This window comes from Crocuta crocuta, unplaced genomic scaffold (genome assembly GCF_008692635.1).
Source record: "Crocuta crocuta isolate KB4526 unplaced genomic scaffold, BGI_CrCroc_1.0 scaffold190, whole genome shotgun sequence".
NCBI lineage: Eukaryota > Metazoa > Chordata > Mammalia > Carnivora > Hyaenidae > Crocuta > Crocuta crocuta.
The window spans coordinates 10,697,332-10,724,655 of record NW_027527955.1 but is presented as its reverse complement, the minus strand read 5'-3'; the positions used below and the strand labels follow the sequence as shown (position 1 = coordinate 10,724,655).

General features: G+C 36.2%; 1 protein-coding gene and 1 long non-coding RNA gene across 6 annotated transcripts in view; one reads left to right on the top strand and one right to left on the bottom strand.

The window, feature by feature from the left end:
• The window catches only part of LOC144222089 (uncharacterized), a 110,099-nt gene that overhangs the window by 51,093 nt on the left and 31,682 nt on the right, over window positions 1-27,324 (bottom strand). For all 5 annotated transcript variants that reach the window (XR_013332287.1, XR_013332290.1, XR_013332291.1 and 2 more), the window contains 2 exons: window positions 14,866-15,066; window positions 12,585-12,648 (listed from right to left, as the gene is read on the bottom strand). This is a non-coding gene — a long non-coding RNA (uncharacterized LOC144222089). The remainder of the gene's footprint in view (window positions 1-12,584; window positions 12,649-14,865; window positions 15,067-27,324) is intronic.
• Window positions 29-27,029, top strand: KCNRG (potassium channel regulator). The gene is made up of 3 exons (XM_077752604.1): window positions 29-2,055; window positions 6,363-6,599; window positions 26,967-27,029. Exons 1-3 carry the CDS (start codon window positions 1,478-1,480, stop codon window positions 26,974-26,976), a joined length of 825 nt encoding a protein of 274 aa, XP_077608730.1. The 5' UTR covers window positions 29-1,477; the 3' UTR covers window positions 26,977-27,029.

The following is a 27,324-nucleotide window of genomic DNA, read 5'->3' as shown; positions in this document are numbered from 1 at the left end:
CTAGATTTGATTTCTAAATTTTAGTTTTTTGCTAAAATGTAAATCTCAGGTAAACAAAAAGTGGCATTTTCTTGTGATCAGTTTACATTTTTAGGAGGGTGGAGATTTCAGTTTGCCTTTTTCTCCTTAGGTTTTGTAAATTCCTTTGGTGATACACTATGTAAGTATTAGGTGGCTGTGGTAGGTACAAAAAGGCTAACACATGGCAAGGACAGGAAATGGGAAAAGCCTTTTTACTGGCAGCCAAGTGTTGTGTTGTTGTTCCAAGGTATCATGGCAACTGTACAACCAAACCAATCCACTTGCTTAATATCTTTTTAGAGAGTAGTAAGATTGATTTGCCAATAGATGGAACAGTCTGTCAGCTATTATAAAGTGCAAAGTAATCAGCTGAACACTAATTTTGCCCTATCTGCTTACATGAGATAAAGATGCCCTATCTTCCACAGAATAAAAATACTTCATTTTCTCCTCTTAGAATTCAGATGAAAACAAGAAGTGATCTCATCTTAGAACTCTGCTCTCTAGTCTACCTTATTTCTGTCATGAAAACAAGACATTCTTTGGAAAGCACAGAGTGTCTTTACCCTTTTTTTTTTTTTAAAGCTCGTTTATCTTGAGAGAGAGAGAGAGTGTGTGTGTGTGCGTGTGTGCGCGCGCCAGGGGAGGCGCAGAGAGAGAGGGAGAGAATCCCAAGCAGGTTCCATTTTATCAGCCTAACGTGAGGCTCCATCCTTTGAACCATGAGATCATGACCTGAGCCGAAATCAAGATTTGGATGCTTACCCAACTGAGCCACTGAGGGGCCCCTACCTTGTTGGTTAATTTGGTTGAGAGAAGGTAACACAAGTGGGGATAGGAAAAATAAGGGCCAACTAACTTGAAAGTAAAGAATAATCCAGCTATGAGAAAAAGTCAAATTAAGCTGCTAGTTGAGGTAATGGCTGCCTCATCCATAACTGACAATTCATGATTTAACCTCTAAATTGCTGAAGGGCTCATAAATTATGACAATGTTTCACTGTAAATCTCACCTCTGCTATGAGGACTTACTGTAGATAAGTGGTATGGAGAATGGGGCAGAGTGCTTTTTTTGCTCCCAGTATATATAATTTCTTTAATAGAGATTTACAACAGGTTTTCATGGAGAATTTTTTCTTATGCAATACAGGAACAGGATCTATTTGATATCTATCCTTAGAAATATTGGCAGTTTTTAAACAGTTCCTCAACTGTTGCTTTTCCATTTTGTATACTGCAAGTTCCCAAGCAACTCACATTTGCAAACATAGCTATGGATACGCTATTTGCTTTACAGTAGTTACCTGGGAATCTAGGTCTCTGCTTTTTGTTATTTTCCCCTCCCTTCCATTTCTTAATCATATATAACTAGCAACATTTACGGTTGGAAGTTGATCTACAAGTTCCTAAGTCTGTGGCTGATGGTTTGTAGCCTCTAGCTTGAAGCAAGAGAAGAATGAGTAGTCAGGACCTAGTCACTTTGAATGTGGGAGGGAAGATATTCACAACAAGATCTTCTACCATAAAGCAGTTTCCTGCCTCTCGGTTGACACGAATGATAGATGGAAGAGACCAAGAATTCAAGATGGTTGGTGGCCAGATTTTTGTGGACCGAGATGGTGTTTTATTTAGTTTTATCTTAGACTTTTTGAGAACTCACCAGCTTTTATTACCCACTGACTTTTCAGACTATCTCAGGCTTCAGAGAGAGGCTCTTTTCTATGAACTAGATCCTCTGATTGATCTCTTAAACCAAGAACGCTTGCTACAGCCAAGACCTGCTTTTTTGGAGGTGCATTTCCTAAACCGACACACTCAAGCTTTTTTCAGGGTATTTGGCTCTTGCAGCAAAACAATTGAGATGCTAACTGGGAGGATTACAGTGTTTATAGAGCAACCTTCAACACTGACCTGGAGTAGTAACTCTTTCCCTCCTCAGATGACCTTGCTTCCACTGCCTCCACAAAGACCTTACCACGACCTGGTTTTCCAGTGTGGCTCTGACAGCACTACTGAAAACCAAACTGGAGTCAGGTATTTTGTATTTTGAGCATCTCTCTTCTATACTAGCTCCTGATGTTTCCCCTCAAAACTTAGTTTCTCATGCCTGAAACTTTTCTTAGGAAAAAATGATTACTCAAATGTTTTGGGGTAACTGGTAGAGTTGGGTAGAGTGATCAGATAATTATTGTCCAAATTGAGCTACTTTTTCAGAGTGAAAGGAGGTATTGTTATAGTATTGGGGCAAAAGGAATAAACTAAGACTGTCCAGGGAAAACTGGGACTATGATCATTTAAGTTCTAAGAGGAAATAATTTTATAGATTATGTTCCATTGCTAATGATCATTAATTTTCTTAGGACTGAGATGCCTTCCCCTCACCCCCCCCCAGGAGATTCCTTTAGTGGCTGCCATATAGCAGTCTCAGTTTCTCCTGATTTCCTTACAGTCTATGTATATTTGTTCTTTCAGTCCTTAAGATTTGACTACTGATTTTCCTCCATCCCACTTTATTTTTAAACACCATTAAGGCAGATATATTCCATAGCAAATTTGGTGTCCTATTACATCTCTGGCACTCTTAGACAACTCAAAATATTGGGATAGGCTGTCAGTATATTAAGGATAGTTGCTCCTGAGTCAATTATTCACTTTCTCCCTGTGTTATTCTTGGCTGGGCACTAAGGTTGATTTCCACCCTGCTGTCAGGGACACATTTTTTTTTTCTCCTTAAAAATGTCTTAATGCTGTCCCACCATTATTTTACTAACTGTGAAAGCTGGCTTTAATTTTCAGGAGGAAAAGTAGTCTGCATATGTTTTTTACTGATACTAATTTTTTTTTTTTGCGAGGAGAAAAAGTAGACTTGGTTTGGGATGTTTTCTTCAGCAGTAGCCATCGGGAGCTATCAATGTTTGCTTCTCCCACAGTACACCCCATGGTCCTACTAACTAACTGGAGAACACTGGGCAATATGACATTTCTTAAGTTTTATACTTAATTTCCTGCTCTCCTAGAAAGGCTAAAATGTCACTTTAAAAAAAATTCTTTTTTTGATGTTTATTATTGAGACAGAGAAACAGAGCATGAATAGGGGAGGGGCAGAGAGAGAAGGAGACACAAAATCTGAAGCAGGCTCCAGGCTCCGAGCTGTCAGCACAGAGCCTGATGTGGGGCTTGAACTTACAAACTGTGAGATCATGACGGGAGCTGAAGTTGGATGCTTAACTGACTGAGGCACCCAGGCGCCCCTGAAATGTCACTTTGGGAAAAGAGGGCCAATTAGATTCATAGGCTGATCATGAAGAGAACTTAAGACCCTATCTTTATTTCAAAGTATTTTAGGATATTTCTGTGCACAACTTTCTTTTCACTGATGGGGCACTAACATGGATATTAGCAAAAACTATCATTTTTTTAATTTTTAAATTTGATTTAATGATTAACATTTTAAAAAATGTTTTTTAATGCTTATTTATTTTTGAGAGAGAGAGAGAGACAGACAGCCAGAGTGTGAGTGGGGAGGGGCAGAGAGAGAAGGAGACAAAGAATCCAAAGAAGGCTCCAGGCTCTGAGCTGTTAGTACCGAGCCAGACACAGGGCTTGAACTCATGAACTGCAAGATCATGACCTGAGCTGAAGTCAGACGCTCAACCAACTGAGACACCCAGGCGCCCCAATGATTAAGATCTTTAAGGATCTTTTTTTTTTTTTAAACTTAGAAACCTACAGTAAAATGGCATAATTAATTTTAAGAAGTATACAAAGTAAAAGATCCTGGAAATACTAACACTTTAAACTCTATGCATTTGGAGAAAATAACTGGAAAAAATATACTGAAAAATAAGATTAAAAACTGAAGTTGGAATAGTTTTATATGTACAGTGCCAAGTGATTTTACCTTTGTTGTTAAGTATTTGTGTTTAGAAATAGTACAAAATTTTTCATCGTAATGCGAGAATGGCATTATATTTAAACTTCCAAAATAGATAATTCTAAAACCAAAAGGTATTTTAATTATTAAATTTTTCATCACCAAACAGTATTTTTGTTCAGTTGCTTGAAGTTCAGAATTTTTTCCCATCCAGGAAGTGTCTGTGATTTTTATTCCCTTGTGCCAATTTCAAAGTAGGGATGGGTAACCAGGTAAGGGGACATTATTGGGATTTCAGGGGATTAGATGAAAACTCTTGCCCTGAAAGGCCCACCTTAGGTACATAACCGCCTGGTTAGCAATCATTTTTATTTCTTGCTCACTCCCTGTTCTGAACTGTTCATTCAGATGTGTTTTGAAGGTGGAAAGTGGAGGAGTAAGCCTGGATGGCTCCTAAGAGTCTGCTGTATCGTGCGGCTGTTCAGGATATTCCATTCCTATGATTTACCACTCTGCGATCTTGTTAACCTAGCAGATTGCTCAGTTACTGTCTCTCAAATTCATAGTGTAAGAAATACTTGGCTTGCATCTTGCTGAAGGCCATTCATATGATACCACATTATTAAGCTCCAGTTATGGTCACAGGATTCTAGAGCCTCTTTGGTAGCCTTTATTCTATCTGACCTTTCCTTTTTAAACTGGATCAAATGGAAAAGTGTAGTTGCTTTTTAAGTTTTTAAAATAGGTTTTGATTTTCTATATCTCAATGGGTTCTTCTATCCTTTCTTCTGCCTTAAAATCTTTCATTTCTTAATTTGACCTCGTAGGAAATCAAGTACTGTGGCTCAGTGATTTCTTCCAAGTGTTTGTTATCACCTACTATATACTATTTGTGTTTCAATTTTTTGAGATGTGCTGTAACTTTTCTTCTGACAAATGTTTCTAGGCTACACAATCAAAATCTGGGAGTCAGAAGTAGATGGAATGATTTCTGAATGTTAAAAATGTGCTGTATCAAACATAATAAACATTTTTTGATCTGTATTTTGTACTTTTATAAATCTTATATTTTATTATTTTCTTTGCCTAGAAGTGATTTCTAAATGTGAGCTACAGTTACTACTCAATTTTAATCATAATTAAAGGAGACTAAGGATATCCTACAAGTTCTTCTTATGCTATAAAACTACATAGAATTTACGTTACTGTGTGGAAGTAATTAAAGTTACTTTTCTTCACATCTCATAAACAAATGGTGAGAGGACTCAAAGACATTAAACTATCCTTGATAGCAATATAAAGGAGTATATAGCTATATCTTTGGGGACATGTTATGTTGACATTATTAAAGCCAATATATAGCCAATCTAGAAAATTAAGGAAATTATTTTCTTGAACTGTATGTATTAGTTCTATCAAGTATCCCAGGAAATAGAAAGTTTGTCATTTTGACTGCAGATTGTATAGCTTTTAGATCCTGTGCTTTGCTCTTTGATAATGGATAGTTATTGAATAAAAATTGATGATAAAATCTTGACTTGTTTTGTATGCAAAATTGTACCTCAGAAAATGCATTTGACATAAATAAGTCACAAAAAAACATTTGTAATGTCAGTGCTAATAAAGGGTAGAGTTAGATTTAGGGGGAAAACTATAAATGCATAAAATTTTCATTAAAATGACTGAACTAGGGGCACCTGGGTGGCTCAGTCAGTTGAGCGTCTGAATCTTATTTTCTGCTGGGGTCATGATCTGAGAGTCGTGGGATCAAGCCTCATGGCAGCCTCAGTGCTGAACATGGAGCCTGCTTAAGACTCTCTCTCCCTCTCTCACTACCCCTCTCCACTGCTCTCTCAATCTCTAAAATAAAAAAAAATTTACAAAAAAAATTTTTTTTTAATGTTTGAGAGAGACAGAACGCGGAGTGGGGCAGACGTACTGAGAAAGAGACTCAGAATCTAAAGCAGGCTTCAGGCTCCGAGCTGTCAGCAGAGAGCCCAATGCACAGCCCAAACTGACAACTGTGAGGTCATGACTGGAGCCGAAGTCAGATGCTTAGCCAGGTGCCCCTAAAAAATTCTTTTTTAATGATTGAGTCAATTAATTTAATTAAGCTGATTAAAACAATATTTAGTAAGTTGAAAAAAACTGGAAATAGTTAAATTACATTATATGAAAAATTAAGCTAATTTGTTTGATAAAATTGCTTGCTCCAGAAAATAATTTCTCAATGAAAATTCATCCATGTTGGTTATATTCCTAAATGTTGAATTAAAATGACTTTGGAGATCACAGAAAAGTCTCTTATTTTCAGTACCCTGACAAAAAGCTATTGATTTGGATTTACAAATGAAATCTCAAAATTCTTATCAAAAATGGTATGATGCCTTTGAGCCAAATTTATGTGTTTAGTTTTGCTAGTTATTAAGAGGATGCTTCATAACCAAACATTTGTTATGTGTCCTAGGTATGTTTCCATAAAACCTGATAACCGAAAATTGGCCAATGGAACTAACGTCCTCGGCATACTAATTGACACTTTATTAATGGAAGGCTTCCATCTAGTCAATGCTAGAACATTATCTTCTGAAGACAAAACTGAATGCTATAGCTTTGAAAGAATAAAAAGGCCTGAAGCTTTCACCATGAACAAAACACTGAAACCAGAAACTATCATCGTATCAGAGCAATCTCCGGAAAAAAAGTGAGGTTCTCTATTCTCTTTTAGAGTAAAGAGAAATTGCCATTTTCTTGTTTGGAAGTTCTGTACTGTGGCATGCATGTTAGTCAGATACGTACTCAGCTTAGCTTGTGGCCTTGTCTCCTAGCATGCCACCTGTGACAGCCACACCTCAACAGTGTTTAAGCCATACTGACTGCTTGCTGCTCTCTAAATAACACCATGCACTTGGTCCTTTGGCACATTTCTAATCCCAACTCAATCAATTACTAGCTATATCACTTGGCCAAGTCATCTAAGCTCTCTATGCCTCAGCTTCTTCATCTACCACATGGGGATAATATCTCTTCCTTGTAGGGTATGTGAAAATAAAAGGAGATAATGTACTCAACACATCTGGTACATGGTAGGCACCAAGTAACTGTTAGTGATAGTGATGGTGAAGAAGAAGAAAAGGTGATGATTGGTGGCTCACTTTCTACCTCTTCTCTGCGGCCTTGTTCTCCTCCTTTCCCAAGCATATTAATCAGCCCTTTCCTCCATTTAGGCTTATATGCCATCATTAAAAACAATTGTTTTTCACTTGAATGTGAGCTCAATCCACTTAACAATTTTAACACTACTATGTGTAGAGCACTGCCAAACATTTGGTGAGAGGAATAATAGAACAATAACTTTGTTATTAATTAACAAATTTTCACCTGCATTTGGTGTAAAGCTTCTGAATAACCACTACTAACATTTAAAATAAACATATACTGGGGCACCTGGGTGGCTTAGTCGGTTAAGCGTCCGACTTTCGCTTAGGTCATGATCTTGCGGTTCGTGGGTTCGAGCCCCGCGTCGGGCTCTGTGCTGACTGCCAGCTCAGAGCCTGGAGCCTGTTTCAGTCTGTGACTCCCTCTCTCTCTGACCCTCCCCTGCTCATGCTGTCTCTCTCTCTCTCTCCTAGAAATAAATAAAAAAAATTAAAAAAAATTAAAAAAAAAATAAACATCACTAGATCACTTTGATCTAGTGATTCTTTTTGTAGGAAGCCCTTATTTATATGTGTCATTCTGAACATGAGGATAAACATCTAGAAGAGGAAACATTAAGTCAAGGAGTATCAAGCACATAGTTGGGTTAAAAACCTGAATGGAAGCAGTTGAGTATCATTTTAAAAAGTATAATTAATTCATTCAAAAACATATGTTAAACATTTGTTAGACACCATACTAAATTTTTAGGATTAAAAAGACAATAATCCTTATTCTCAGAGAGCTCACATTCAAGGGAAAAAGTACATTATTGTAACACCAAAAGAAATAAACTCAAAGTTGATCAATAGGGAATAGGTAAATTATGGTTCATACAATGAAATACTATGTAGCTTTTAAGAATGGGGCAACAATGTGTAGCAACATGGATGGACCTTGAGGGTGTTATGCTGAGCGAAATAAGTCAGGCAGAGAAGGACAAATATCATATGTTTGCACGTATAGGAGGATTAGGAGGAACTTGACGGAGGAACAAGGGGGAGAAGAAGGGTGGAAATGGTGGGGGAAAGGGAGAGAGGCAAACCATGAGAGACTCTTGAATGCTGACAAAAACTGAGGACTGATGGATGTGGGGGGGAGGGGGGATGCGCATGGAGGAGGACACTCATGGGGATGAGCACTGAGTGTTATGTGGAAACTAATTTGACAATAAACTATTTGTAAAAAAAAAAAAAAAGATTGGGGCAACAGTTTATAAACTAGGGAAAGAATGTCAATATTTCTAAGTGGAAAAAAAGAAGGTGTAGAACAACATATAATGTGGGAAAATACTTCCACTATATATATCTATATCTATATAGAGATATCTATATATCTATATAACACACACACACAACTATCACACATATATAGTTTCCAATTGTGGAAACATACTCGTTTTCTTAGACATGTATGGAATTTTCAGCAAAGATATGGATGTTAGATGGGTATTAGGGGGACTATTATGGCATAGTATGACTTATTATCTTATACTGATATGAATGTTACTATACAACCTTTCCTGTGAAGGCCCTCCACTTACTAAACAATTTGCATTCCAGAAACTTCTAGTAATTACAGATTTGTGTACTAGGTTGTAGGGAAGAACTATATATTTAAAAAATTTTTCCAACAGTACTTCAAAAAGTTATGTATAACGTAGAAGTGCAAAATGCTTCAAGATTAGTAATGTCAAGGCTAGTAGTTGAAAATAATGACCCAAATAAGAGAAAAAGCCCTACGAATAAGTGTTTTCTTTTTGGTGGCACCTATTCCCTCCTTCCTGCAGAAAAGCCAATTTAGTTGTTTTGGCATGTCAACTTAATTTTGTGGATGATGTGTTTGGTTCCCTTGCTAGTATCATATTCTAGGACACAATATTTCTATTCTGTTAAGTTTTTGACATTTATGTGATTTAACTTGTTGGAAATAGTTGACATGGTTATATATGCAACACTGTTCCATACTGCTTTGCTGATAAGATTATTAAAAACTGATAACTGGTTAAAAAACATTGAAGCAAAAATTATTGTAACAGGTTAGCAAATAGTAAGACAGGAAATGTTTAAACTACTGTTTAATATGTTCTCAGTCATTCATATTTGCAGGGAACTACTTTGAGTTGAGAAATAAAATGTGCTAATAAAAACATATTACCTATGGAGATATATATGACAATTGTTCATTCATTCATTCATTCATTCATTCATTCAATAGTGACATCTTCTGTGTGCCAAATACTATTTTGGACATTGGAGATACTGCAGAGAACAAACAATGCCTTCCCTCCTAGAGCGTTTTACGAAAGCAATTCATAATATTGACAATGGGTTTAATTAGAAAAACAAGCTTTTTAAATAGTTTCTCAAAAGTTATGAGTTCACAATGCAGAGGTTTGTGGAAGAAGATAAATCACCACCATTTAAAAAATATATTATTAAGGTAAGTGTACTTTCAGAGTAGACTGAGTTTCTTATTTACTAAAAGTTAAATACTTTAGAGATTATCTCATCTGGAGACACATCTGTCAAGATCATCTCAGTAAACCTCTTGTATTCACTCTAAAATAGAGTGGGGCACTGTCATTGAGATGTGAAGATATGCAAAACACATTGAATCTTGTTTCAGAAAGGGGGACAAGGAAACTGTAGTTTGAAGAAAACAGGGATATATTAGATGCACCACAGGCAAATTAAAAACTCTTGCCTGCTTTAGAATAAAAAAACCTTTAACATTTTCATATAGGTACACCACTTAACTCTTAACTTCTGGACTGAATTGACTTGTCAGTTTAAAAAACTTTTTTGAAGTTTATTTAGTTTTGAGAGAGCGAGAGTGGGGGACAGGGAGGGGCAGAGAGAAAGGGGGACAGAGGATCTGAAGCAAGCTCTGCTTTGACAGCAAAGAGCCAGAGCCTGATGCAGGGCTCTTTAACCATTAAGATCATGACCTAAGCCAAAGTTGGCTGTTCCACCGACTGAGCCACCCAGGACACCCCAGTTTTATTTAAAATTATAAGAAAATAATGGCAGAAGCTTGTCTTGGTTAACCATGCTGAAAACCTTGTTCTATTAAATCATATACACCTATCAATCCATCTCATATATACAAAGATGAATCATCATAGTGACACATTAAGGTCTGTCATTCTTTTTTTAAAATGTTTTTAATGTTTATTTTTTATTTTTGAAAGAGAGAGAGAAACAGAGTGCGAGCAGGGGAGGGGCAGAGAAAGAAGGAGACACAGAAACCAAACAGGCTCCAGGGGCTAGACCATAGGGTTCGAACTCAGGAGTGGTGAGATCATGACTTGAGCCGAAGTCTGATGCTTAACTGTCTGAGCCATCCAGGTGCCCCAAGGTCTGTCATTCTTAATGGTACCATCAGTAGTTGAGCCTTCCCTTTTCTCCCAATTCTGTTATGTATGTTTTATCTTTTCTCCATCACCACAGTTTCATTTCTGATAAGGTACATAGCTTATTCTTGAGCCTCAATAATTTACCTTATTAAGTCATTGGAAGTTGTCCCTAAAAAATTTTTCTGAAGAAAAATGTTGAATTTTATTCTTGAATTTAATATACAAGTCATAACTACAAAGTGTTCTTAGGTTATAGTAAAGTGGAATTAATTTGGGCTGCTTTCAAAATATATTTGAAGTTAGGAGCCCGAAATAACATGAAATGGTCATGGGAAAGGTGCTAGAGAAGTAATATATGGTTTAGGGAATCATAAGCTATTTCTAATTTGTCTTACATATTGTTTACATCTGACAAACTTCACTTTTGCTTTATAAGTTTTTGTATTGGTTCTCTATCACAAATAATAAAAAAGGTCACATCACCAGAAACCTTGTTAGGATGACAAAATACTTGCTTATTAGAGCACTCAAAATCTCCCACATTCTACTGTTATTTTTCCTCTGTGCAGGGGAAGTTGACTCTGTTAACAGCAAGTTTAGCAATGCAGAAGAGCCACTATGAGGAAAATTTTAAAATAAATTTAGGAAATTTTATTACTTTCCTAGAGCCAAAGAACTCATGGAAGAGAACAATGTGACATCAAACTTAGTATTTCAAAGTTCAAGAAATAAAGAGTTAACATGAAAACGCATTACTAAAAATACTTAGATTCCTGAATACCAATGACCTAGTAAATGCCATCATTACTTACCAGCTTTGCCAGAGAACCACATTTCAAGAATTATGAGGCCTTCCGGGCACCTGGGTGGCTCAGCTGGTTAAGCATTCAGTTCTTGATTTCGGTCCAGATCATGATCTCACAGTTTATGAGTTTGAGCCCCCCATCAGCCCAGAGCCTGCTTGGGATTCTCTCTCTCTCCCTCTCTCTCTCTGCCCCTCCCCGGCTTCTGCTTGCGCATGTTCTCTCTCTCTCTCTCTCTCCTCCCCCTCTCTCAAAATAAATACATAAATAAACCTAAAAAAAAAAAGATCATAAGGCCTACTATCAGACCTATTAGAGATGAAAATCTATGTAAAAATTTCACAAAAAACTCATTATATAACTATTAAGCTTAGAAAATGCCTTAATATTTATCTAAACTATGAAATAGACCCAACTACAAAAATGTTTTAAAGGATAAAAAGTTAACACCTGACAGGGCACAGAATAAAAGAGCAACAACATGCAGCAAAATAAAGAGAACTTTGCTCCCCAAACTAAAATGTGCCTAAGACATGTCTAATTATACAGAATTTTTAGGCAGGCAGCATTCTGCACCTTCAAATTTCATACCAACACCTCAAATCCAGATATTATTGTTTTAAAGTGGTTTTTACTCCATCATTGGAGTAGAACAAACCCAAAACCAAGTGTTTCTATTTCACGTTACTCTCCATTATTTCTCACTCCGGTAAGCATTTGAATTTCTTTGGGTTCCCAACTTGGAAGCCAAAGAGAGGTGTGTCTTATTCTCCTTACCATAAGAGATCCGAGGAAAGTCAGGCTGCAATGTCTGAGCTTCCATGAAATCTTTTAAGATGAGGACTAGGATTGTGTTTAATACTGGTCTTTATATTCCCCCACAGTACTGGACATCTAATGGTCTCAACTGAACTGAACTGAAACACTTAGAATGCTACAGTCTCAGTGAACAGGCACTTGGAAAAACAAAAATTATAGTAGATTCAAAGATGGATGATACTTTATGAAAGAGTCTGAAAGAAATGATTTAAGCTAAAGACTACAGGAAAAAGAATCCCATGGTATTTTTCTATTAGAAGTTTACTTGGGTAATCATATAGCAAATGAAATGAAAATATTCGATGTCTATAGGAATACTAACTAGTTGAAAGTTACAGAAAATTACAATTTAATCAGAGTAAAATAGCCCAGCCAAAATTTGAATATAGTATATAATTTGCTAATAAAAATGCAATGCTACAAGAAAGCTTAGTAATTAAAGAAATGTTAAGGGAATACAAGTTCAGAATGAACTTTACATGACTATAATTGATATTAAATCTTGGCTTACCTCCACATTTTAGGAGTCATAAAAATATAGAAGTTATCAGACTAGGCACATAAGTCAGATGTAACTAGGACAGAAACACAGAAAAAAATGTTATCAGTTCTGGATAACCTGATTTGAAGTCATAAGTTCATTGAATCTGGCTTAATCAAATGGTTTAAGGATTGAGTGTGGTCCAGAAGATGTGGTATATCCAGAAGACATATTACTGACTGTTTTAAATGCTATTTTGAAAGCGTAGATTGACATTTTAAATTTCCTTACATATCATTAAAATGAAATAGTATATTAGAAAATCAATTCAAGATGTAGAATAATACGGGATTTCTGTCTGATGAAAGTGGCTGTTTTTCACAGCAAGTAGTGACTAGGTAAACAGAGCAAGATACTTACAAGAATCCTACAAAACAAGGCTTAGCTCCTAAAAAATCAAAATATTTGCTTTCAATTAAATTCCACCCCTGCCCCTTCTGGGAATTTTTTAAATTCCTGGCTAAAATTTATTAAATCCCTGTTTGAAATTTTTGGGCTAACACTTTTTTTCAGAAGCAAACCTGACTTAGGGTGAGGAGGAGAAAATCACAGGCCTCTCAGATAGAACCTTCATTTCTGCTTAACAGTGTTTCTCCATCAAAAACAAGTATTCATATAAGGAACCTCAATTATCTAAACCTATTTTTGGCCATCTTCTGGAATTTCTTGTTATATCTCCTTTGAAATGCCATGACTGCACATTTGGAAGACCTGTCTTCCTGGTTTTCAAATTTTTGTTTATTATTATAGCTCTTCAGCCAGAATGCCAGGTCTTTGTCCTGTACTGTTTCTTGAAAGTGGAGACCAGCACATTTCCCACAATTCAATTACCTGCCTTTCCATTTGAGAAATTAAAGCCATGTTAATTTTATAAAGCTTTAACTGACTGAATTATGTGAACTTTAAGTTCTCCATTTCATTCCCTCTAAATAATACGGGGAAAGATCTTTGTTTTATTAACAGACACGAAGATAAGTTCAAGAATATTAACACATATTAGTCATTGACTCTCATAACTAATATAAGTATAGAGATTTTCTTACAGGCATAAGCTTGGGATGTGACATTCTAAGGAAAATAGAGAGGTTTTTTTTTTTTTTTGAAATGTTTATTTAAGTTTATAGACCTAATCAAATAATTTATATAAATGTATGTTACATATTTCTTTTTAAAAAGTCTATTGTCCTTAATAGTTTCAGTTAGCTTGTCTACTCTTATCAGCTTTATGAAGATAACTGACAAATTTACCTTTCCAGCCTGACTTTTACATAGAATTCTCTTCCTGTATATTCAGTGATCTTTACAGGATTTCAAATGGAATGCCTAGATATCTTAAATTGCAGTATTACAAAAATAGGACACAACATCTTTCTTTCTCATACTAGCTTAACCATCCTCTTTCAATGATATCACTGTTTTCTAACAGTACAGAAAATATATAATTTTTGACACCTCCCTTTTCATCTAACTCATCACAATGTTCCACAATGCTTTTTTTGAAATATCTTCAACTTATTATTTCATCTCCATTCTCAATGCCATCATTCTGTTTAGATTGTTTTTATTCCTTGATTACTATAATAATCACATGCCCAGTTTCTTTGCCACCAGACTTTGTATCTTAGAATCCTTCTCTATATAGTCTCTATGTATCTATATGTATCTCTGTACAGTCTCTCCCTCTCTCTCTATATATTGCTAGATTTAATTTCCAAAAATTCCACTTTTGTCAATTCCATTATTTTGTTTCAAGAGGCCATATGGCCTCCCTATTTCATGCTATATCAAGACTAAAGTTTTCCGGGGCACCTGGGTTGCTCAGTTGGTTAAGCATCTGTGCTGACAGCTGAGAGCCTAGAGCCTGCTTTGGACCCTGTCTCCCTCTCTCTCTCGGCCCCTCTCCTACTTGTGCTCTCTCTCTCAAAAAACAAACATTAAAAAGAGAAGACTAAAGTTCTCAAACTTGCTTTCCAGGCAAAGGCCCAATTACTTAGCTTTAACCCAGTTATCCAAATTCATGTAACCTTTGTCTCAGGTCTTAAGGCAAAGGTCCCAAGTTTATTTTGTGAGGAATACTGTATTTTATTTTGCCTTAAATTCTTATCCACAAGCCAGGAAAGTCCACTGTTTAACAGTTCAGTACATTTTAATTTACAGCATACAGGCCAAAAATTACAAAATGAAGACCTTTTTTAACTAAGTCAGAAGAGACAACTGTCTAATTCCCCTGTAATTCCCCAAAATTACTTACAGTTCTGTGATGAGAGTATCATCTCGTGTGGCACTTATTGCCCTTTACTAGAGTGAGCTGTTGTCAGGCACTATGCTCTACTTGGGCCATGTCTGCTTTCTGCTTCCAGTCTCAGTCCTTTCTCCACACGATCCAGGTACAGATGGAAAAGTCAGTTCTCACCTTTTGGAGGGGAAGTAGTAGTGATATAAAAATACAGGCCTAGAAAACAGGTCATAAAGCAAATCAATACAAGGGGAAAACTGCTTTGCCACATAAACCATTATTTAATTACTAGTTGAAATGTTGACTTTTGGTTTAAATGCTAAGTATAACAAGTCAACCACCCTCAAAGCCAATCAAACCTAATATCAACAAGAGGTTTTTATTTATTTTTTAAAAATGTTTTATTTATTTCTAGGAGAGAGAGAGAGAGACAGCGTGAGCAGGGGAGGGTCAGAAGAGAGAGGGAGTCACAGACTGAAACAGGCTCCAGGCTCTGAGCTGGCAGTCAGCACAGAGCCCGATGCGGGGCTCGAACCCACGAACTGAGAGATCATGACCTAAGCGAAAGTCGGATGCTTAACCGACTAAGCCACCCAGGTGCCCCAACAAGAGGTTTTTAAAAATGTAATTTATAGACAGGTTCTGAAAAACAAACATAAATGTCATATAGATTTTATAAGAAAGCTCTGAGTGTACATAAAATAAATACTTATGACTTAAATGTCCTAGTAGAAAATACTACATATTTGTGCCACAATTTTGTTTTCTTAGATTTCTCTTTTCTTTAATGTTTTATTTATTTCTGAGAGAGAAAGAGAGAGAGAGGCAGCATGAGCAGGGGAGGGTCAGAGAGAGACAGGGAGACATAGAATCTGAAATAGGCTCCAGGCTGAGCTAGCTGTCAGCACAGAGCCCGATGCAGGGCTTGAACTCACAAACTGTGAGATCATGACCTGAGCTGAAGCCGGACGTTTAGCCAACTGAGCCACCTAGGCGCCCATTTTCTTAGATTTCTAAAAGCTTTCTCTGTGGTGCCTGGCTGGTTCAGTCGGTATAGCATGTGACTCTTGATGTTGGGGTCTCAGTTGAAGCTCCACAATGGGTGTACTTAAAAAAACATCTTTCTTGGGGCACCTGGGTGGCTCAGTCTGTTAAGCGTCTGACTTCGGCTCAGGTCATGATCTCACGGTTCGTGGGTTCAAGCCCCACGTCGGGCTCTGTGCTGACAGCTAGCTCAGAGCCTGGGGCCTGCTTCAGATTCTGTGTCTCACTCCCTCTCTGACCCTCCCCTGTTCACGCTGTCTCTCTTAGAAATAAATTAAAAAAGCATTAAAAAAAATATCTTTCTTCAGTGTGACTTGCATAGTCTCTTATACAATAGTCCAAGAAAATTGATTAGAAAACCAATTTCATTCAATAAGGTAGCTCCAGTAAGCAGAGGGATTCAGAAGCATACCATTAACTTTATTTAATTTTTTTAAAGTTTATTCATTTTGAGAGAGACAGAGAGAGCAAGCAGGGGAGGGGCAAAGAGAGAAGGAGAGAGAATCCCAAGCAGGCTCCAAACTGTCAGTGTGGAGCCCATTGTGGGGCTCAAATCCACAAAATGCAATATCATAGACCTGAGCGGAAACCAAGGGTCAGATACTTAACCGACTGGGTCACCCACATGCCCCAGAAGGATACTGTTAACTTTAGAGATATATAGAGAACTACAGCAATGCTCAATACATTTGTTTTGTATGATTACGGTAACGGTGTTTCTTGAAAAGTATTTTTTAACTCAAGTACTTCTCAGAGACACACAAATATATAAAGGGGGACAAAAAACAGTTAAACTATACTTCATTGAAAAGCTTTATATGATCAGTTAGATTACTAATGGCCCTCCCACAGGGGTACTGAAATTTCACAGGCCTTCTAACTGTTCATAAACCTACTCACAGGTTAAAAAAATTTTTAAAAAGGACATTTTAAGATAAATAAGACTTGAGACATGAATGTTAATAGGTAGTACAGAATCACAGAAGCCCTATGGAAGTAGTAAAAGATGGAGAAATTCTTAAATTACCAGAAAAGAGGCTGGGCAATTCTGTATTTATTCAGCTGGTATTCAGTGAGTAATTTATCATAAAGGTATTATTGCTAATTTTCAGCAATTGCCATTTAATTGCCAAGCGCCCATTCTGTTAACTTGCAGAGTATACAATAAAGAGTTAAGATAATCCCGTCCATAAGGCAGGGTATGTAAATTGTTCTAAGTCATGTATATGCGCTCAAAAGAGAGAAATGGCCATCTGGCTGAGAGGGAAAAATGAACTGGGAAAATTTAATGCAAGGGGTAGATAGCCTAGGAAGATTTAGACAGATGATGGAGAGGATATTCTAAGAGTAAATAACTTGAGCTAAGGCTTAGATGCAAATTAGAAAGGGGTTAGGAAAAGGAGTACTTCTATTTGGCTTAACAGCATTACTTTGGTATTAATTCACCATCATTCCCATAGTGTTAAGATCAATTTTGTGTTGAGCAAAAAATCTGCCTGATAGAATTTTGGCTCCGCAATCCTTTTCTCTCAAGATTTCTCACTTGAGGGGTGTCTGTGTGGCTCAGTCAGTTAAGTATCTGACTCTTGGTTTCAGCTCAGGTTATGATCTCTGTTTGTGAGTCTGAGCTCCCCGTTGGGCTCCACACTATCAGTGTGGGATTCTGTCTCCCTCTCTCTGCTCCCTCCCCTGCTCACTCTCTCTTAAAATAAATATTTTTTAAAAATGTCAAGTCTGAGCAAGTATGGCAACTTTTATATGCTATTAAGTAAACGTTAGGTTCAGTGTGGAGAACATCACATATATAATTCAATTTTGATAATAATGTAAAAACACAAAATTATAAAAAATATTTCTCATTAATGATTTGCTTAGCTAATATCCACAGACCCCCTAATATTTTTAGGGTAATAAACTTGTCTGATATAATTCTGGATTTCCTTCCAACTGTGTGTGCTTTTTTTTTTTCCTTCAACCCTTTTTTGGCTCTCAAAAGGGTTGCAGGCAATCCAAATTCTCATTTTTCTTTTCTAGTAGAAATTGGGGCCCCTTAAGCAAAGGAAAGCAATCTTAAATATGGCTATACTCATTTCCCTATTCCTCAATACCCAATATCTGTTTTCAATCTAGTGTATCTGTTTTACTCTTTCCTTTGATGATGATGCTTGGATTCATGTTTCCTGTATTTGAAAGCCTTCAATTTCTTAATTTCATTGGATTAATTCTACCTATTCTTTAAGCCCAACTCACCTTCTACCTCCTCTAAGAAATCTTCTTTGGTGAGTCTAAGTCCACATTTTCTTTGAGCTTCTACTAAACTTCAAGTCCACAAGACAGAATTTACTCTCCACTATTTTCTAGTTGTTTCTTGTATGTTAGTATAGTATTTCTACCTAACCTACAGTTCTTTGCTGACAGTGACCATCATTTTTGGACTACAGTAAGTACTAGGCATAGAATAGGCCCTTAAAGCTCACTTGAAAAATGCAAACAAAACTTAAAAAAATTTTTTAAGTCAACTGTGTGCCACACATGGGGCTTGAACTCACGACTCTGAGATCCAGATTTGCATGCTATACTAAGATAGCCAGGCACCTCAAATTGTAAAAAAATTTTAAAGTAGTTTTTTAACAGTCATTTTTGATGACATAAAATTATAGAGTTTGAGGCTTCAAATTACAACCAATTCAGATTTCACACTATTCAAAATAGATTTGCATCTGAATAAACAGTCCTACTCTATCACATGTACATAACATAACCATAATCAAAACCAGTGGCCATTCTTGATAATCTAATTCCTTCTGATCCAATTTCTGGTAGTAGGAGAGAGCTACAAGTAAGTGGACTTGCTTACAACCAACAGATTATAACTGAAAGTTTTGTAATTCAAATTCTTTAGGACGTACATCTTTAAGTATATTATCAAATCATGAATACAATAATGTTCAGCTTGAAATAACATATTTTGCTTAAAGGAAATTGGAATTCTTCAAATCAAATCCTTAATCTGAATTAGTCTCTTATACTCTACCTCGAGAAAAAAAATTGTAATCAAATACCCTCTGAGTTATATGGCTTAAAACACATTGAACACAATTCTTAAAACTTCTATACCTATAATTACATATTACCTTACACTACTTGATAGTAAGATTCCTTACTCATAAAATTTGGCGATATTAAGCACACTTTAAGACAATATATTGAAATTCTGTATTTATGTTTTAATATTTAAACAAAAGTTTAGGATTACTATAAACTTCAGTTACCTAAAACATCTAGTACTCCATATTGTTCCATTAATTCAATTAAATGCTTTGTATGATAAACTTATAAAACATTTTTTTGTTTATTTATTGAGGGGGGCAGAGAGACCCCAAGCAGGCTCAGTGCTGTCAGTGTAGAGCCTGACGTGAGGCTCCATCTCATGACTGTGGTATCATGACTTGAGCCGAAATCAAGTCAGATGCTTAACCGACTTAGCAGCCTAGGGATCCCCCAAATTTTATTTTTCCAAAATTTTATTATTTTAAATTTACAAGTGCCTCTCTTCTAGGTTCCAGGGGGTTGTTTTTCTCTTAATTTTTTCTTTTTTGTTTTTGACCGTGTCTCATGCTACAGTCAAGGTGTTGGTCTGACAAAGGGCAGGCAGGAAAAACATCTGTTTTTCTATAATGGCAAAGTTAAACATATAATTTCCAAAATTCTAAGGCAATATTAAAGTCTCCCATAAATCTACAAGATTATTTAACATTTTTCCTCTGCTTTTGTAATACGTCAGTATAAAGAATACTTTGTAGGGTACCTGGGTGGCTCAGTCAGTTAAGCCTCTGACTTTGGCCCAGGTCATGATCTTATGGTTTGTGAGTTCAAGCCCCACATCGGGCTCTCTGCTGTCAGTGCAGAGCCAGCTTCAGGTTCTCTTTCTCTCTCTCTCTGCCCCTTTTCTGCTCACATGCATGCTCCTTCTCTCAAAAATAAATAAGCATTAAAAAAATGTATTTGCAAAAATGGATATACTGGAGGCCGACTTTGTTCAGGGTTTTAAAAATCTGGGACAAGACAGAGCCAAATTCAATCTCTTAAATTTTAAACTGAGGTTTGGAGAGAGATAGCAACTTGCTTAAGGTCACACAACTAATCAGTAGCACAGCCAATTTTAAGTATTTGAAAATCACATTTAATTTCTCTGACGTAGGTACAGTTTAAACTTCTATTTATATTGTTGTCCCTCTGGCAAAGTAACCAAACTACTTAAACAGTTCTTTAGCCTAATATTCACAAATATGAATTTACTATACTGATTATAACCTTTTGTTCAGCTTCATTTCATGGTTATCTAAACCAGAGGGAAATCTTTGGCTTCTTTTACACGCTCATCTGTTATTTTAATAAAATGGCATCTTGATGACATTGAAGAGAATGGTATCAGAGGCAAGTACCTCTGAACAAAGTAACTTGGTGGATGAATGAACAGCCACATTCAGTAATACACACATAACTGAATGAGAATGAAGTGATGGAAGTTTCATTGTCTGAGACCTTAAAAAAGAGGTGCACCTGGATGGCTCAGTCGGTTGAGTGTCCAACTTCGGCTCAGGTCATGATCTCATGGTTCGTGGGTTTGAGCCCTGCATCAGGCTCTGTGCTGACAGCTAGCTTAGAGCCTGGAGCCTGCTTCAGATTCTGTGTCTCCCTCTCTCTGACCCTCTCCCGCTCAAGCTGCCTCTCTCTCTCAGAAATTAAACATTAAAAATTTTTTTAAAAAGGACAAAATCACAGAAAGTAACTTTTAGATTTGTGTGTCTAGAATCATCCAATTAATGGGGCACCTGGGTGGCTCAGTCAGTTAAGTGTCCGACTTCAGCTCAGGTCATGATCTCATGGCTCGTGGGTTCGAGCCCCGCGTCGGGCTCTGTGCTGACAGCCAGCTCAAAGCCTGGAGTCTGCTTCATATTCTGTGTCTCCCTCTCTCTCTGACCCTCCCCTGCCCACACGATCTCTTTTTCTCTCTCAGAAATAAGTAAATAAATAAATAAAACCATTAGAATCATCCAATTAATCTAATGAACATTTTTACTTCTAATTTTTATTACCTGATATTCTGCATTATTCCTAATTCTGTATGAATTTTTTTTTTAAAGTTTATTTTGAGAGCGAGTGAGCATGTGTTCGAGCATGTACAGCAGGGGAGGTAGAGAGAGAGGGAGAGAATCCCTAGCAGGCTCCTTGCTGCCAGCCCTGGACCGACAGAGGGCTCAATCCCATGAACTGTGAGATTAAGACACAAGCTGAAATCTCAACCAAATGAGTCACGCAGGCACCCTTGAATACTTGAGTGAATATGAAGTTATTTCTTTAGTGATGCTTATATTATTTTCCGTAGGAGCAAGTAACAGATCCAAAAGCACAGTCTAAAAAAAGTAATCTAAAAATATTAATTTTACTATTTCTTTGAGAACTTTCATCTTTTCAATCATGAGAAATTAAATACAAAAATAATGATTACTAAAAGGAAACACTTTGAAAACAGAGAAGGTTCTAAAATTATAAGATTATTTGTTGATAACAGAATTCTAAAAATTCTGACTTACCTTTTAAAATTGCCATGTTAAATAAATCAGATTCATTCAACTTTAATTTAAATGCTTACTGAGTATATACCATGTGAAATATGTTCAATTTTAATGTTATCCTTACATGTATAAAGAAGTTGTGTTACTTGAAATAACAACAGATATCACAAATTGTAAAACTATACATTCCACACATGAATAAATTAAAATTTTGAAAATGTAAACAGCACTTCATATAAAGATTATATTAAGACAGGAAATGAAACCAGATGAAAAGTAAACTTAGCCAGAAAAAGTAATTTCCAATCATTTTAGACCTCTCCATGATTAATAATTATAGTAGTCTCCCTTATCATTGGTTTCACTTTCCATGGCTTCAGTTACCTGCTATCAACCACATATGGAAGCAGATGACCCTCTTCTGATGAACAGTCAGAAGGTCTACAATAGCCTACTGCTACGTCATGATGTCTACATCATTTACCCTACTTCATCTCATGCCACAGTGATTTTATCATCTCACATCATCACAAGAATGTGGAGTATAGTACAAGGCATTTTGAGAGAGCACATTCACATAACTTTTATTATAGTATATTGTTAGAATAGTTCAATTTTATTGTTAGCTATTATAAATCTTACTGTGCTTAATTTACATATTAAACTTTACCATAGGCACATATGTATAGCTATAACGTAGTATGCACAGGGTTCAGTACTAGCTGCAGTTTCAGGCATCCAGTGGGGATCTTGGAACATATCCCTCACAGGTAAGCGGGGGGGACTACTGTATGGATGCATTTTGAAGATGAGGTTCTTACGCTTTCTTTCACAGGTCTCTGGATAATTCTATTGAGCATTTATCTACCTAAAACTGTGAACACTGTGTCATGTCTTGATATCAGAATGCAATGATATCTTAAGGCTTTTTCTTGTCTAAAAATGAGGAGGATATTGAGTATTCTCTGGCAGTGAACAGCTAATTTTAGAAAAGTTATTAAAAATAAAAACTAATTTTCAGGTGCCGGGTGGCTTAGTTAGTTAAGCAATTGACTTGATTTTGGCTCAGGTCATGATCTCATTGTTCGTGAGATTGAGGCCTACACTGGGCTCTGTAGTGACAGTGGGGAGCCTGCTTGGGATTCTCTTATCTCTCTGCCCCTACCTGACTCATGCTCTCTCTCTCAAAAAAAATAAATCAATTATTTTAAAAAACCCAAAAATTAGAGAAGCAAATGTATCAGGCAAATCATCAATCATTTGTTAACCATAGAACAGCAAAATATTTGACAAGGGAGGGTATGTCTAGTTTGGGAGGACTTAACTATAAAGAGCAACAGAGGCTAGCTACCACGTGAAATCTATCCAAGAGGCTACATACAGGGAGCAGGGTATTAAGAGCTTCAGTTAATTTGGAAATATACTTGGGTCGTCCCTCACCAACTACCACCACCAAAAGTAGAGTCCAGAACCCAGATTTCCCAATGCAGAGCAAAGTATCTGAATATCCTAGGTTTAGGCAGACAGGATTCAGAGGCTGGATACTGCAGGTTTAGGCATGCAGGGTTTGGATGCTCAGCAAGAACACAAATGCAATGCTATGTTAAGGAGTCACCCAGATCAAAGATGCAAGTGAAAAAAGCATCTTTTTTTTGATGAGGTAGAAACAGAGAAGTAGTTACAAAGAACTGTTTTGGCTGGATTCTTAGATACAAGCTTGTATGAATTCACTGGCCTAGGCAAGGTTGACTTGGATTTTAAAGCTGTCTTAAGCAATCAACTATAGAGTGAATCAAATGATTGATAAAGTGGAAAAAACAGTCATTAAATAATTTTAATATTTTTAAAGTACTTAATACTTTTAAAACCCTGAATCTTGAGATGGTAAAAAAGCTAACTGAAATTCCTGACCTCCATAGTGCTTTCTTGTAAAATAGAACATCTGGGCATCCATTTCAGCCTGCTAGAGACAATTTTCCTTAAGACTTACAGCAGATAGTCAAAAGTTTTTCTTGTCTGTTACCTAAGGGATAAAATATACTGTGTGAAATTCTTTATTTCCAACTAGTACATCATCTCAATGAGAAATAAAGAAACCTTACAAAGACTTTCACATATAAAACTATACTTCTTGGCAAATACTATTTCATGTTTCTAATTTTCCTTTCCTTCTAATCCTTTGGTGAAATTGTGATACTGATGATTTAGAAATAGATGTGACCTAACTGAGCATGGGAGAATCCCACTGAAAAGATATAATTTCTGGCTATATTACTAGTGAGTTGTCTTGAGTAGCGATATTAATATTGGTATCAATAGATCATGTCATAAAGAACATACTACTTAATGCTATGTGGGGTACCTACCAGCTCTACTTACATTAGTCATAAATGAGCAGTTAAGATACAGTCTCTGGGCTCAAGCCTATTAGGCTCAGAGGTCAACAGCAAGGAAATGAGGAAGAAAATAATCACAATATGATGTAACATAAGCAATAATGAAATATTGTAAGGATGATAGTAAATTTTCTGTGTTATGTGGACAGCCTGAGACGAGGTTGCCCTTCTGAGGTAATATCTGAGAACATTTCTAAATGCTGAATAAGGATTTACTATGCTGCCTAGAATTGCTCTTGGAGACAGAATGTTTATTATTACTTAAACCCTGCCAGAAGTCTAATTCTTAAAATTGATATGAACTACTAAGAAAATGGTATGTCTGATAGTTTAGGGATAGTATTCAAAACAAATCACAATTTGTATTGTATAGTTTGTCTGCACCCTGTTATAAAAGGTCTATTTTTCTTGGATTTTCATGAGCTTTCAAAGAGACACAGTATGATTAAATGAGAAGACAATGACAATTTGAGGATTTAATGCTTTAAAAACAATACAACCAAGTATGACCTATTGATTGTGTAGACTTACTCAGGACAGTTAGATCTGCATGTACATCTATGAACCATGCAAACATAGAGAAGGACATGGACACATAAACACATCCCATGACAAATGTTACCAAAAATACTTCTAATAGCAGGTCTCCTTGCCGTGGGACTATAGTACCATCATGGAATATTTGAGAAGATAATTTGTGTTTGGTAGAATACTGCCACATACAAACCCATCTTTAAGGTATCAGTATTATTTTTAGTAGTTTCAGGCTTAGTATTTATTAATTTTGTCTCCTCTACCTCTTATTAGTTATAGGACAGAGGCTATAATTATTACTAAGAACATGGTATCTGCAGTCAAACCACCTGGGCTTGCACAGTGATTCCCCACCTCCCCTCCCCCGGCACTTAATAGCTATGTAGTACTGGGAATACTATTTCCCCTGACTCCATTTCTTTACCTGTAACACAGGGATAAGGATATACCTCCCTCACAGAGTGGTTATGTGACTTAAATGGTTTATTAAATGTCAAAGTTTCTAGCAAAGGACAATGTAGTAGCAGTTATTTCTATCACTAAAAGCAGCACCTAAAGCTTGAGTGGTTTCTATATATACACTTACAAGAAAATCAACCCTAGTAGTTATTAAAATACTTTAATTTGACTGATTTAGGTCATTTTCACTAAAATAACCAAACAATAAAAAAATTACTGGCTTATTTCCCTCTAGAGGGGCAGATAAACCTAAAAAATGTGCCATGGCTGATGTTCATTATTGTATTTACTTTTATCTACTAGCTATAACCTCATCTAATTTGGAAGAGAACCAGAGTAGTTTGGAAAAGAACTTAGCTATAAAAGCTAAGAAGCCTGCCTTAAAAGATGTCATAAAAATTATTTTCTTAGCCAAGCCATAAGATTGTTTGTCTCAACAATGATTTGGCCTCAGTAAAACTGGCAAAGACACTACAGAAGTATCATTTCCTACATATTTGATGCCAGAATCAACTACACCCCATTGCCAATTTCAGTGTGATATTGATCCTCCTGGGAACACTCCATTTAATAAGTAACTGAGCACCTACTATGTGCCTGGCAAGGCAAGCTCCAGTTGAAGCTGGATTGCCCTATATTTAATTACAGAAAGAATTACAAGAGTGGTAACTCTAAGCTCAAGCTATTGTCCTGCAGTCTTTTTAACATCCAAGCACCACAGAATATAAACATCAAAGAATGCCCCATTGATTCTCTAACTGAAATCTCACAACTGTATGATTAAAAATTTCTATACAATTGATTCCTTCCTGTTAGTTTATCTAAAATTTTCAACTTTAAAGTCTTAAAAGGAAAACGAAAAGTTAATGATCCATTTCTATTCTGGATTTGTCAAATAGCCTTCAAAAAGTAAACCTTCTTCAAAACAAATGCCAACTTATGAAAGCTTTTAATATTTAAATATTATATTCCAATTCCAGTACTTAATGAAAATCAGTTTTCATTTTATTTCATAGTTCCCAGACNATCGCGAGATCATGACCTAAGCGAAAGTCGGACGCTTAATCGACTAAGCCACCCAGGCGCCCCTGGAAACCTTGAACTTCTTAGAGCACCTTCCTTAGTATTGTCAGGTCTATTAAAACAATGATTATTAATTATCATTATCAGTAAATACTGTCCAAAAGCAAAACAAAAATCCATGTTTCCCTATTATTTCCTTTAGTCAAAAGTTGTCCTTGGTTAGCACAAATGATCTTACATTTTAAAGGCAAGGATTTAAGATGATGTGTACTCATTTTCTTCATTTCAAACAGTATCTTTAAATTTTACTACCTATCCCATCCTCATCACTTTTGAGGTCCTTGGTAAAGCAGTCCACTTTCACAATGCACACAAAGTCCGCAGAGAGCCCTTGCTTGTTTTAAGGGGCTGTATTTGCATCCCTGAAAGTCTTATCTCCCTGGTTTTGCCCTCCAGTGCAAAACAGAATGTACAAGCCTCAAGTTTGTTACCTGTCTTCTCTTTTTCAAGGAAGCTTGGAAGCTCCTCAATAAAAAAACCATTCCTTATATGAACACCTCATATTTTTCAGTTCTCTGAATGCACTCCAGTTGGTTCACATCCATACTCTACATGTGTCCTGACAGAAGCCATACACGCCAAGACTTCCATTCAACAATGGTTTGGGGAACAAGTGTTTATTAGCATATAATAGGTTAACCTAAACAAATGAATATTCATGCTTGTTTTGAAATTTGTTCAAACTTTACCTAAAATTCAAATTAAATTATCCAACTTGGTTACCCAGAAACCAAAACCACCTGGTATTGCTGAGGAAAAAAAAAAAAGTACATAGAAGGAATTCTTTTTTGGGTGTGTGTGGGGGGATTTAGTTTCTTAATCAATATAGGATACATACTAAAACCATCACCAACTTTTCCTGAAGAGTGTAATAATGAAGAACTTTCTAAAACAAGTCATCAATTTAAAGGTCCAAATACCTTGAGTTTTAGAGGTAAACACATCTAACAATCATTAATTTAAAAAACAGTGCAATAGCACTGGAGGCTTTACTTTTGTTTTTTTTTCTGTTTTTCCAAAGGATGCAATAAACCACTAAAATGCAGACCCTGGTGGCACAACAGAGGGTCTGACTTGAAATCTGCACTATAGGCCTGTTTTAGTCACAAATACTCCTCTTGACAGGTAAGGATACTTAGATTCCTCCCAAATGTATTTTCTTTATCCTATTAGCCAACTTGTTTTCAGGTTCTAAACCTGCTTTTCTAAATTAAACTACTAAAGTTTTAGTTAAATTATAAAATATTTGCATGTGAGAAAATCAAGTTGAGACATACCATATTTTGCTTACACTCTAAATGGGTCACAGTAACAGAAAGGTCATACACTATGATTCACACATTTGTGTCATGTTTACATTTTGATAACTAGCCATGTTT